We start from the raw sequence: 14,632 nt of genomic DNA on the forward strand, positions 1-14,632 counted from the left end.
ATTGAGCGCCTCCGCCTTTGACTACACACATAGACAGTTTTTGAGGCTGTTCATCCTGAGACGCCATTTTCATGCTCACTGATATGATGTGATATCTGCTGTTTGCTCTACAAATTCGAACAGGCGCGTAGCGAATAATTTGCCAAGGGAGGGCGAAGCCTGTAGGCGAACTATCTAAGCGTAGCGCCGCGAAGCGTACAAGAAAATTTTGGCCGAAAATGCCTCCCAGATCGCCGGAAATGACATTTCCCATGCCTTGTAAGTTGCATCTAAGCATTTTCTATTTCGAATTTACTATAGCGATATCATAAAAAAAAAAAATATGCTGGGGGGGGGGGGCGGCGGTCGCCCTATTCCCGAAATGCGTCATGTTCCCCGACGACTCGGTCGAGTTCGAGACCAGCCACAGTTGGTTTCATAGCACAATTGTTTAAGGCGTCCATACACACACACGCGTTATGATAGACCATATATAGTATATATATATATACAGATACATTAGTAAGAGAGGAAAAATGGAAACGTCAAAAATGGAGTTGTCGGTGTAAGGGGTAGGGTGAGGCGCACGCCCCTTCCGAAATCCTCGATCCGTCACTGGCTCCCCGACCATGTGTATATGATAGGGTTCAGCGCTGTAATGATGTCACTGTTCCTCTTTCTCTTCCCGGTGTCTTGGCTTTTATCTTTACTCCTTCCTTTTCTCCTTTTTCTCTCCTTCTTTTTCTTTTCCCTTTCTTTCTCTCCTCCTCCTCTTTTTTCCCTCTTTTTTTCCTTTTTTCCCTCTTTTTTTCCTTTTTTCTTCTCTTTTTTTTCCTCTCCTCTTTTTCATACCCGGGGGGCGCGCGCCCCCAACGCCCCCCTGGATACGCGCCTGTGTAAGGTGTGCAGCAATTAAAGTACCAATTTTTGCATAAACAATTATAAATAGAGTACAACATCATACCCAGTACACAACGTGTAGAGATGAAATAGAAAAAGATGTTGACCTAGTTTTCAGAGCTCGGAATTATAAGTTTTGCCAAAGGAAATATCTTTACTTTAGTGGAGCAAACTGGGATAATTGCTCAAATGTGGCTCAACGAATGCCTTCTGTTGTCCTAATAATCCTGTAGCCCCTAATGCTGAGACAGTTACAATATGTGTCCTTGTAGTGAACTCATCGATGCTTCTAGGTCTAGTTAGACTATCGTGAATACAAAAAAAAACACAGATTTGTAGTGACACATATTTATTCCGTCACATAGCTCCTAGACTGTAAAGATGTCTCCCTAAAGGATGACAATCTGACAGGACAAGATGATTATGACAACAAAGATGATGGTTCATTATTTGAGTGAGGGGGGAGGGGGGGGGCAGTAAACATAAAGGAAGCTCTCAATTGCCTAACTTGAAATCAGTTTACCAGTCCTCAACGGTTTAACAATAATAAGCCATTTACACGACCAAATCTTAGCAAAATCTCCCGATAATTAATGACCTTCGCCCGTAGTACCAAGACCTTGACAAAATCCGGCTACACGCCACTTCGTTGATAACATGTGATCGGGTTGTGTATTAGTGACGTTCAGAGGTCGTGCACTGACCTACATGGAGTGTGACCACTCCCGATTTTGCAATTTCCCAAGATCAGGCCCCGAAAAATCCCAACAAATCCCAAGGACACTGAACTGTATGGATATCTAGCAATATGTAGCGATATCTAGGTATGAAAATCCCAAGATCTTCCCTAAACTGAAGGCAGATAGAGAATCGAAGCCTTCAGTGTATAATGTTCTTGAAAATGTGCGTCTTTCGAAATGAAAAGAATGTGGGGCATTGCACAATCAAACAGATACAAGTTATTTATTTCAGTCTCATTTCAATTATTCGAATTTGTAAACAAACAGCAGATATCATACCATATCAGTAAGCATCAAAATGGCATTCCAGTATGAACAGCCCCCAAACTGTCTATGTGTGTAGTGTTCGGTTTCCGAAATATTTGGTAGTTTTTTCTTTTCCTTCAACGAATTCTTATAGTAGCCGTAATAAGAGGTTATAATATTTGTACACCAATAAATTAATTGTGTTTGCATTTTCGAAAATTCCCTGACCAACATTCTTCATCATACTTACCTCAACTCGTGCAATTTGACCGGTTTGTAAGGGGTGGAAGGAGGTTTTTCTATATTGATTGTCCATAGATGAGTTATGTGCAGCATTATGGGAATCTAATGAAGTGAATTTATTATTCAAATTCTGAACAAATAATGGGCTTAAAACCTTGAAAATGGGGCTGACGGGTATTGTGGGCCGCGACGTAGAGTCACCTACAAAAGCAATGATCCACGAGAGATGCGATGAGGTCGAACATGATGTGTGACTGGTGACAATCTACAAAAATGGTTATGGATGGAAAAAAAACTATTGGGAAATACCTGGTTCTCAGACAAAAGTGTACATCTGGTTGGTCATTTTCAAGCCCGAGAAGTGCCATTTCCGGTGATCTGGGGGTTATCAAAACCAGAATTTTTCTTGTACGTTGCGTGCCAACCGATGGTGGCGCTCCGCTTAGATAGTAATTCGCGCCCCCGGGTTAGAAAACCTTGGATACGCGCCTGTTAATAGTTACTAATACTTTTCTTTATAATGTAAATGCGGTTGATGATCCTAATTGTTCTCTTTACGCAAATGCTAAATTTGACATACCCACTATGCAATCCTGGTCATGGACTGAAAAATATTTATCATACTACTTTTGCAAATAGCATTTGGGAATTCAGTCTACGGTCAAAATTGCATATATGAAACGTCTGCTTCGATTCTGCAACATACCAACATTTCCATGGTACGATTTGACGATATGCAATTTATCTATAATTACAGACTACAGTAGACAATGATTGATTGATGAATTATTTCAATATAAATTTAACTTTTTCATCTAAATGTGAAAATGAGCCTACGTACGTTTTAATGTGCATACACACAAGAAATATGACAAATATTTTATTAGAATGAAGTGCTTTGTGCGATGCAGCGCAAGGCATTGGTTTTATATTAACTAGATACTTCATCACAGCTAGGTATACACTGATATGAGAGGTAAAAAATATGATCAGAAAGGTTATTAAACCCCTATATAAACACTACGTGGATCGTTACTTGGCAGAACCCTAGTATGTTTGAACACCGTCATTATTCATCATTCATTCGCGACAGAATGTGATAAATAACCTTTCGATTTAGATGAGAATATCAGAGACTCTCACAGGTTAAAGTCTTTATTAATATTTCTACAAGTTTATTTTCAATTGCATCACGTACAATCAATAATGCTTAAGAAAGTCTATAAGCTACACTCAAACAAACATCGATAATTAATCTCTTTTTTTTTTTAATCTCATATAAAATTACGTCATTGGCTCGCAAAATCTTGTACGATAATACCGTTGTACCAGCCAATGGTCCCATTTTTTTCCAGTATTTCCATTTTCCTGTTACGAGAAACCCCACAGCAAAACATTCTGTGAACATTTAATTATTTCGACCTAAACTATTCACTGCATTGCAAAAAAAGTAAAAATAAAACTAAAGCAAAAACGATAATATTCCCCCAGGTGGTGAAGATCCGGGATATGATTATAATTCAGAATGCAAGCGATCGGCAGTGACGTAAAAAAATTACATTACTTTTGCTAAGTCTTTATGGTTTTGCTCCCTTCTTTTACAAATTCAAACCTCCACCCTCACTAAACATTCATCCTTGTCCTTTCTCATGTATTAGAAGTTTGGGGTTGTGATAGGTTTCTCGCAGACACGACATAAGAGTTGCTAACAACTGAAATCCTTAATCTTTACCGTTAAAAGTTATTTATTTCAGTCTCATTTCACTTATTCGAATTTGTAATTAAGCAACCAGCAGAAATCATATCATATCAGTGAGCATGGAAATGGCGTTCCCAGGATGAACAGCCTGCAAACTGTCTATGTGTGTAGTGATAGGCGTAGGAGCCCAATTTAATTTGGGGGCTGTAACGACTTGCCCGAAAAATGTAACCAACATTTTTCGCGTGCGTTCAACATGTTAATGTAAATATATATAGGCAAGCATCGGTTACTACATAGCATGCCATCGTGTACCGTACGGTCCGTGAAAGTTGCGCAGTATACCTCGGGATGATAATGTTACCAACGAAATGTCTTGTATAGATGGAGAAAAAGCATGGAGGTCCAATTATGTCAGAACTCTCTTTCACATTAGTAATGGCGAATTTAGTCGGGCAAGCTTAGAACTTTAGCTACATCATCGCAATTTATTTTTCTTTCAGTAGGTGCCAGAAACATTCTCAACACATTGCCCGAATTTTCACAACAATATTTGTTTTGGGCTGCAGCCCCCCCCCCCGCCCCCAGCCCCCCCCCCCCGCCACGCCTACTACGCATTTGTGTATAGTGTTCGGTTTCGGAAATATCTGGTATTTTTTCATGTCCTTCAACGAAGTTTTATAGTAGCCGTTATAACAGGTTTTAATATTTGAACACCAATAATTAACTGTGTCTGAATTTTCGGAATTCCCTGACTAACATTCTTCATCATACTTCCCTCTACTCGATGAGGTCGAACATGATGTTTGACTGGTGACAATCTTCCACCAGAATGCAAAATGCATTGAGGTTACGATGACTTCAATGTACTAGACTTCTGCTTGTTAGTATAACCAGAACTAGCTGTTACAATAACACTATGGCATGATAACAAAGGTCAGTCTACTGTATGTGGTTATACACACCTCCATCAAGAACTAGAGGGGTCTTGTAGTCAATGTTATGAATCCACACACCAAGTGTTAGAGGTATCCACGATTTCCATCGTTACATATCATGGCACTGGAGGACAAAGGTCACCCAAGTGCAGGTCGACTATTGGATAACAATAGCGTAACTCCCAACCTTGATGGACATTTGGTTATCAAGTTATTGTAAAAAAAAACTAGTTTTTGTCCCCTAATTGACCTTTGTTGACCTTAGATCACATGACTGTTTTTTTGGAAACGATCCTTTACCCCTTTCACAACTAGTCCACAAATATCAACCATGTCGGACCCTGTCAATGGTAGTTTCACAAGTTATTGCCAAAAAAAAAAAATCACATTTTGTCCCATAAATGACCTTTGGTGACCTTGGATCACATCACGGTTATTTTGGAACACGTGCCCCTACTTCATTCACAACTTGTCCCAATATATCAGCCATGTCAGACTTCGTGACTAGAAGTTGGCAGTTTTTTGCACATAAGCAACCTTGAATGACCTTGGATGACCTAATAGTTTTTATCATAAATGTTCCTCTTGATGATGTACACTCTGTCCTAAACAATTTTTTGCTAAAATGTACACACATAATGTTATTGCTAGAAATTTAAGGTATCAAAACCAACCTTTTGCCCCTCATAACTTGGGAACTGGGTGTCCGATTGAAGCGGGAGTTGGTTTCCTCTATATAGCACAAAGAGCTCTATAATATATCAAAATATTGACCATTTTTTTTTGGTTTTGCCCCGTACCTCCTAAAATGAGCACATTTTTCAAGATTTGACATTTGACTTTTTGTCCTCGCGGTCAGATGTAGTTTGACACGCTGATTCCAAAAAGCAACATGACAAGTCTGTACGACCATCCTAACTGTACTTATTAAAAAAATGACCTCTGATATCTTCGCACACGAAGGTCGCACAGGGGTAAACCCATGGACAATTTTGATCGGAAAGTACCTTTGAGATCCGATTATGGCCACGAAAATTCAAATAACCAAAAAACTAATAAAGGTCACCGGAGGTCAACCCGAGGTCAAAGGTCACCTTGATGCGGATCCACTACTGGATTACAATGGTGTAACTCCCAACCTTGACGGACAATATGTTCTCAAGTTATTGCAAAAGTACTAGTTTTTGACCCCTGATTGACCTTTTTTGACCTTGGATCACATGACTGTTATGTTTGGAAACGATCCCTTACCCCATTCACAACTACTCCCAATATATCAACCATGTCGGACCCTGTCAATGGGAATTATTGCTTGTTTTAATATTTTGGTTTTTTGGCCTCTAACTGACCTTTGGTGACCTTCACAGGCAACAAAACAATAGGGTTCATCTACTCAATGTGGTACTCATATAAGCAAAATATTTGATTGGTCCAAGCCTCGGCCTACTTGAGATAACGTGTTTACAAGCGAGGCGTCACCCATATACACACACGCACACACACACACACACGCACACACGCACACACTCTCCGCCTGCATGAAGGCATAGGTTACGATTATCATCGAAACCAAAAAGGTTATGGATGAAAAAAATTGGGAAATACTTGGTTCTCAGACAAAAGTGTACATGTGGTTGGTCATTTTCAAGCCCGAGAAGTGCCATTTCCAGTGATCTGGGGGGGGGGGGGATCAAACCAGAATATTTGGGGTACGCTGCGCGCCAACCGATGGTGGCGCTTCGCTTAGATAGTAATTCGCCCCCCCCCCCCCCGGCTTACAAAGTCCTGGATACGCGCCTGCATACCATACGAGAATAAATTATCCACTTGTTGACAAAGCTAACAAGATAGCCGCCAGTATGTGGCCTTAGGCTACATGTTAACAAAACATCAAAACACATATACTACTTAAGTGATCACGAGATATGAGCCCGGAGATAAAAATCGTATGATATTTTGCGGGCCAATCACCTACCTCAGATTGCTGCGACCTAACCTTCCATATAGGCTAAATCATTTTTCATTGGCTTACTTGAAGTATTAAGCGAGCAGTCCAAGTCTGACGTCTCAACTTTTTATACCCAACTGGGTTTGTGAGTCGAAAAAAGGGCAGTATATAAAGGATCCCAAGTTGCCTCGTCCACTTAGTTGTGTACACAATTTGAACAAGACCAGCTAAATCTGTAAGTTGCTCTTATGATTATTTCATTTAATTAAACGTTTTCTATCTTTATTACTTTTATTTCTTACATATTCGCAATTTATTGCGTTTATAATAAATAATGATACTTTTAATATCATTTTGTGACCTCCCCCCACCCCCCCCCCCCCATTTTGAATAATACTCATTTTCTTCGCCTGTTATAACGAACTAAGAAGGAAATTTAATACCCGGAACTAGTTTCAATTTACATGTTTGAAGCAAGAAAAACTCATATCCATTTGTAAAATGTGTTATAAAACAAGATATGGTTGTATACTATGGAAACGTAAAGTTATCGTCAAAATGTTAAGATCTCTTTTCTGAAATTGAGCCGTAATGAATTTTTTTGTTGCAAAAATAATGAATTGACGAGACTTTTAAATGATCAATTTAACACCATGCTACAAATTGTTGAGATGATGAATTTCTGTGGGTATTTCACCATTTCCTTGTAAAATGTTGAATTGGTGAAATATATTAAGTGATCAATCTATCAGTTTCTTACAAATTGTTATAAATTGATGACATTCGATGGCTAATCATTTCACCATTTTGCAGCAAAATGTTGAATTTCTCACTTATTGGATTCAAGGTGTTTGGCCTTTGTGGCAAATTGTTAACATGTTAGCTGAACATTTATTTCTTTTATTGAAAATTGCTAATATATTGACAGAAGGATGTATAGCGATACATAGTAAATAGGTAAAAAGGCTCTTTGTTACATGCTTAGGAAACTAATGTTTGACATATGACGTAGTTACCTATTTCGAATGTGAAGAATCAATTGGGCCGCATCGTAAGTTCTAACACGCTCTAGTTGTTAAGTTATTTCTGACTGCATTTTTGACGAATGTCCACCTAAGGTCCACTCTCGTTTTCATTGACGAATACTCTACCTTAGTCATTATTACCTGCACTCAGCAAACAACTTGTCTAATTTGTCCATGCGTTTTTGCATAACGACGAATATTACCCTTTGGAACAAGCCTACAACTTCAATCAAAATTTGCAAGCCGCGCCCAACCGCTGACAGATCATGCGCCAATCAAATCTCTCTGTTTTGTTTACGACCGTTAAGCTAGGCTTTCTTTCACTTTCGTGGTTAGCCTATGTAGGGTCAATTCTCCTGAATAGTATCTTTCTTTCGGTATTACCGATGTAGCTTGCGGTAGTAATAAATAGGTGTTTTCAGACGTTTCCTCCGTGAAATACGATACGAGTATATATAGGTTACATCAGTGGCGTAGCCAAGATTTTTTCAGTGGGGGCGCTGGGGGGGCTTGAACATTTCCTGGGGGGTTGACCATTTTCTTGTTACTATCTAAGCGGAGCGCCACAATGGGTTGGCGGGCAGCGTACCGATTTTTTTTTTTTAAAAGGCCTCCTAGATCGTTGGAAATGACACTTCCCAGGCCTTCTGAGCTGCTCTAAAGTTTTCTCAACATCCTTTTTCATGAGATCCCATGTTTTGATATGGTCATCAAATAGTTTAGTGAAATAGAAAAAAAAAACAATCTGGTAAGTTACTTTGAAATATCATGACATATCTTTTGTGAGTTTGACATCGGCATTGACATTTTTCGACAAATCTGCAAATTGCGCGTGGAAAATAAAGAAAGATTGACTGGGCTTTCAGCCAAGTAACATACTGAAATGACCGAACTATATGTCAAACTGACATCAAAGATTGCGTCTGAAATATTATCAGGGTGATAGACTGATTGGCCGGCAGTGGCGGAACTAGAGGTATTGGTCAGGGGGCGAGAATGGTCTGTAGGGGCGCTCTCGACACTATCTAAGCGGAGCGCCACCACAGGTTGAGTAAAGATATTCTCTACGATCCCCGGAAATGACCCTTGCCGGAAGTTGCCGGGCCTTGCTAATTTGCAGATAAACGGAGAATAAATATGTGTCATCGCCAATTGTGACAAGTCGGAAGTTTATATGGGTGTTGAAAGTACATGCGCTTCATCACAATCCCTGTGGTATCTTTGTGAGTGCTCATGTTTTCGAAAAAAATAGATCGAAAACCCCGTACAGTTTTTGGAAAGAGTTTCGTACAACAGAATTAAGTGCCGATAAATTAAATACCACCGTACGTTAGAGCATTTTGTCAGTAAACTACACCAACAAAATGTGACAAATGTCGATAGGTAGATGAGAGTGCAATAATAAAGTCAATAATCGCGATTAAGTAAAACATGCTAAAAGCTGAAAAGGGCGCCAGCAGTCCATTTGAGTCCGTCAGGTGGGGGGGGGGGGCATCCGCTCCCCTGACTGTTTGGACGCTCCGACACTGTTGGCCGGTAGTTCTCAGCGATAGTGTTGTCTCCTTTTTTGAAAATTTGTTTTTTTAGCGGTTTAAGATCATCAGGGTACGTCCCAGAAGTAAAAACCCGATTGAAAATGTAACAGGGTATCGAGGCAATGACGCGAGCAATGATGTGAGAAACATGTATGATGTCAGCATTTTTTACCTTTTAACACCTTGTTTGGCATTCAAGTACCTGGAAACCACCTTTCTATAAAGGTATATAGTATTGCTCACAGTAAACATTATGTGTGTTATAGTCTTGTAGAGCAGGAATTATATTATTCGACGGTCGTTAACATGCGTTTTCAGTACAGTGCGACTACTGTAGACTTCTCAGCCTATGCGATATGTCACGTCAGGTTTTTCGGCAACTATAGCCTACTGCCGGTTCGCGGTCGAAGGGTCGTTCATGAGTGGTCATCATGGAGATTTGAGACCATTCAGACCAATGATATATTGTTCGCACATGTATTTTTTTCGACACCCAAAATCCCAGTGGGGGCGACTGGGGGCGACAAGCTTTCATGGGGGGTGTCGCCCCACGCCCCCCCCCCCGTAGCTACGCCACTGGGTTACATTTGTGTATATAGAACATGCTGATATTCGGTCGCAGTGATGTTATGGTAAATCGTTCGCGCCATAAGGGCAACAGAAAATATATTTCTTTCTTTTGATTGCGACAGCTTTTCTCTATTAAACCCACCTGGTCAGAGTGCATTTAGAATAAGAACCATTGAATCTGCTTCTGAAGTTTGTTTTCCGAAATTCATCAGTCAACACGTATTGAGACTTTAAATGATCAATCTATCATTTTGCTGCAAATTGTTAAATTGATGACATTTTTGATACATAATCATTCTACCGTTTTGCAGCAAAATGTTGAATTCCTCACTTATTGGATTAAAGGTGTCTGTCATTTTATGACACATTGTGAACATGTTAGCTAAACAATTAATCCTTTTGTTGAAAATTGCTACTATATTGATGTTAACATTTCAATGTCAACTTAACGTTTCATCCTAAATAGGTAAAAAGTCTCATTTTTTAGGAAATTTATGTTTCACATTTATGACGTAATTTCCATATTTGTGATAAAAATGATTACATTTGTTGGAATATGATCTGCTAAATTAGCATGTCTTTAACTTATTTACATTTTCAGGTAATGCTTACATAGTTACGTCTGTATTTACGTCTGTGATTTTCTCACATTACTGCTAACAAACAAATGTGCTGTGATTTTTTTCATTTTTTGACTGTGCTACAGGTTCATTTTTGCAAGTTGCTCTACAAAGCCTTAGCCCTTAATACAGTACTATAACCCTGCAAATGTAAGTTTATCAAATACATACAACAATTCTACGCTTGAGCTCATTAAAATTGCAGTGCAAGTTGTTGCCCACTAGCCCTATTCATCTACATAATGCATTTCAAATATACGTTTAATAAACGAAATTAACTATATTGACAATAAAAACACCACCACACAGGTGCGTCAATTCTTTCTGCGTACGACCTGAGCGACGCTTTTCGTGATAATCTTGCGGTTTTAAGGAATATCATGTGGAGGCTCATGAACATATAGTTGTCGCGAAAAGGTAACATCCTTATCAGCGTGATGGTCCATCAGCGCTGTAGATAACGGCCATGGTTTGAGGCCATTTGTCTGAGTACATTTACAATGATGATGCGTTTATGAAAATGAGCTGAAAGCCGTAACACAGATGCTGTTTACTTATTGATATGTTAACGTTTTATGTCAAAATTTTATTTCAAAGTATGTACTCGCAATTTCATAGCGTGTCGACATACTATCAGGAAAGGTGTTACATTTTGTGTCACAATTTCCACGTTTTATCTCGAAATATTGACCTACTAAGACTATGTATATTTCGTATCGAAAATGAGACATTTTACCTTTAAATTACACTTCTGGTAGCTTGACTTGGAAGCTTTCACGTTTTATCTGGAAAATTCAATCTACTTTTAAACAAAGTTAGCCATTAACGTAGCAAGAAAATTCCGTGAAAGATATGAGTTCAAATGTTTGGGCAAATTTTATTATAGCTTTCAACCAAATTGCCTGAATTGGATGTGGGAGTTCCCTGAACCGTCGGATAATCCAACCACATTCACACTGTTTCATACTACTACGACTACTGACAACCCGCTGAACACGTGAGTAACGTTTCCATAATCTTTAGACTAGAATATAAAATTTTGTCGACAAGCCATTGTTGTTCTCAGAAAATGCTGAGGGTCGATTTTCAAATATAAATATCATAAAACTGATTGACGGAGAGCTTCTGACCAATGTGTAATTTTGCCATCTAACCTACTTGCAAGTATTAGTAAAATGCTGAACCATGAAGCTATCTGTTTATAGCTCCATGGTTGAACGAAGTTCTTGTACACCATTCATTGGGCAGAGCGGCACAACGGCTCGGAAACAGTGCGCCACTTGGTCCGAGGCACCTAAAAGGCTCGGTCATGTTGAGGCGCTAGAGGGTGATCTAAAGGATATAAGGAATGTTTAAGGTAATGATTCAGATATCATGTTTTATCCATCCAGCCTGATCATCGGGAGCAGAAGGCAATGCATGAGCTCTCTCGAAGCAAAATGAAGTTTTGATTTTCCCGTGGACTGAAAGTTTCTCAAACGGTATTCCAGCCCTGTCCTGTTAACTTCTTTTAAGGTCCAAATATATCAACATTTAATTTGATCCAAATATATATGACACATTGACATCTTCCTATATAAATCGAATATATTCGTTCATGTTATTGCATATTTTAGGACTACCGTGTATCTGTCATTTTTCTATCCGTAGGTTTCGAATTGAACTATACCTTTCATGATCTATTCATAGACGGTACAGTGGATGTTAAACCTCTGAGATCATCCTAGAGAGAAGAAGTCTTTTACCTAAAATACATTTATGTTATACCCTTACTATTGTTCAATATAGACTATTACGATGACGGCACCAAGCAGATTTGCTATATCTAAGACCAAGACAGGTAATCCAGCTATATGTACTTTAAAAGTAATTCAAACTAAAAGAGTTGAGGAGACAAAAATAAGAAAGTTGGTAGTACGTCTCGACGGGCATTTCGATATCAGTGAGTATGGATCGAAGGTTATCATGCTGATCGGAGAAACTGGCTCCGGAAAGACACTCATGATAAATTCTCTACTTAATTACATATTAGGTGTTAAGTGGGAAGATGATTATCGATATAAATTAGATCCAGATGAACTTGAAAAGAAAAAACGCAGTCACACCCAGAGCCAAACAGAATGGATATCAGCCTACATGCTTCACCATCATGATAGGTTTAGGATCCCTTACTCAATAACAATTATTGATACCCCAGGATTTGGAGATACTGCTGGTATTTCTAAAGATAAGGAAATTACAGATCAAATGAAATTCTTCTTCAGTGGGCAAAATGATGCAGGTATTGATGAAATTGATGCAGTGATATTTGTTGCGCAAAGTGACAAGCCACGATTAACAGCATCACAAAGGTTTGTCTTTGACTGTATGCTATCCTTATTTGGTAAAGATGTCAAAGACAACATCTTTCTATTCACGACATTCGCTGACCAAAATAAACCTCTTGTACTGGCAGGAATGAAGAAAGCAGCTATCCCTTACAAGGCCTACTTTAAATTCAATAATTCTCCTTTGTACGCACAGAAAGAATATGTGAGTGCGAGGGAGGAAGAAAGTAGTGATGACGAAAGAGAAATGTACAATGAAATGTTCTGGAAATCCGGAGCAAGAGAGTTTAAAAAATTCTTCTTAGAGTTAGATAAAACGTCCTGCAAGAGCACTAGGTTGTCGTTTGAGGTGTTGAAGGAACGTGATGCGTTAAATGCTCGCATCAAAGCAATTCCAGAGCTCATTCGATCCAAGTTGGTAACTTTAGATTGCCTAAAAATTGAGGGGGAAATGTTACAGGCTTCACAGGAAGAAGTGAATAAACATAGCGGTTACACGTACTTAGTTTCTAAGGAAATTACTACAAAAAAGACCATTTCCAGCGGTGAGTATGCAATGACTTGTCGTAACTGCAAAGTCAACTGCCATTACCCTTGTAACCAATATTTCAAGACGTTCTGCCCTGCGTTCTACTTGTTCAGTGGATGTAGTGTGTGCCCCCGACAATGTTCAAGAAGCGACCACGACCTGGAAACTTCCATGTACGTCAAATCAATTGTTACCCAAAAACAAACTGCCGCTGATGTGAAAGCCAGGTATGACAAAGCGTATAAGAAAAGTATGTCCCACCAAGATCTTGTTAGAAAAATTAGTCAGGATGCAGAGAATACCCGTGCTGCAATAAGAAACCATGTAACCGCAGCGCGTGACATCTTTAAAAGATTAGATGGGATTGCCTTGAAAGCAAATCCAACTTCTACCGCAGGTTACTTGAAGTATCTAATAAAGGCCGAAAAGGCAAGGGGGGAACCAGGATGGCAGGATCGTGTAGTCCAACTTGAGGAAATGCTTAGCGAAGCTAAACTTCAAGGAGATCTGGCCAAAGGAGTTAAAAATCTTAAGTTACGTTAGAACTTTTGCTCCCTGGGTAGGCGGCGTTGTAAATCAATGAGAACAAAACAGTTAACAAATTTCATATCTACTGAATAAAGAAGAAGCCTGTGTATAAGTAAATATATAAGGGTTAGAAGGCAGTGGCGGAGCGTCCATACAGTCTGGGGCGAATGCACCCCCCACCTCCCCCCTGGCGGATTCAAACAGCTCTTTACCACGTTTTACTTATTCACGATTATTGACTTTTTTATTGCGCTCTCATCAACATATTGACATTTGTCACATTTTGTTGGTGTAATTTGCCGATGACACCTATTTATTCTTCGTTTATCTGCAAATTAGCCAGGCCCGGAAGGGTCATTTCCGGCTATCTAGGGAGTATCTTTACTCAAAAAAGTTTCTGTCCGCTACGCGCCAACCTGTGGTGGCTCTCCCCTCTGATAGTGTCGAAAGCGCCCCTACAGACCATTCTCGCCCCTCCTGACCAATACCCCTAGCTCCGCCACTATTAGAAGGCCCGGTGTTTCCAGCATGATCTTCTTCAAATGTTAACAGAAACGAAAACAAAGTTGTGCTGAAGTCTCTGTAACTATTGGTAAGATTATATATCATACCGATAAACAAATCAGAAAAATAGGACTTTAATTAGAAGTTTCCATGAATGTTACAAGTCTTTAAATTCGATGTTTTTGATTACCGCTTATTAGAAATCATGGGCCGAATATATCGTTGTAGTTAATCGTTCCTCTGTAATACCTTTCAATATATGAATTACCTAATTAAGTTTGTTTTTTGCCACGTTTCTTTT

The 14,632-nt window shown here is 39.2% G+C and overlaps 1 protein-coding gene across 1 annotated transcript; it reads left to right on the forward strand.

Moving 5' to 3' along the window:
- Positions 1-12,240: 12,240 nt before the first annotated feature.
- LOC139961375 (uncharacterized) lies at positions 12,241-13,842 on the forward strand. Its single transcript, XM_071960520.1, has one exon. The coding sequence runs from the start codon at positions 12,241-12,243 to the stop codon at positions 13,840-13,842; it is 1,602 nt and encodes a 533-aa protein (XP_071816621.1).
- Positions 13,843-14,632: the final 790 nt, after the last annotated feature.

The sequence above is a fragment of the Apostichopus japonicus genome, chromosome 20 (genome assembly GCF_037975245.1).
Source record: "Apostichopus japonicus isolate 1M-3 chromosome 20, ASM3797524v1, whole genome shotgun sequence".
Lineage (NCBI taxonomy): Eukaryota > Metazoa > Echinodermata > Holothuroidea > Aspidochirotida > Stichopodidae > Apostichopus > Apostichopus japonicus.

Excerpts from the sequence above, each read along its gene's own strand:
- LOC139961375 (XM_071960520.1), top strand. The coding sequence starts at position 12,241 with ATGACGGCACCAAGCAGATTTGCTATATCTAAGACCAAGACAGGTAAT.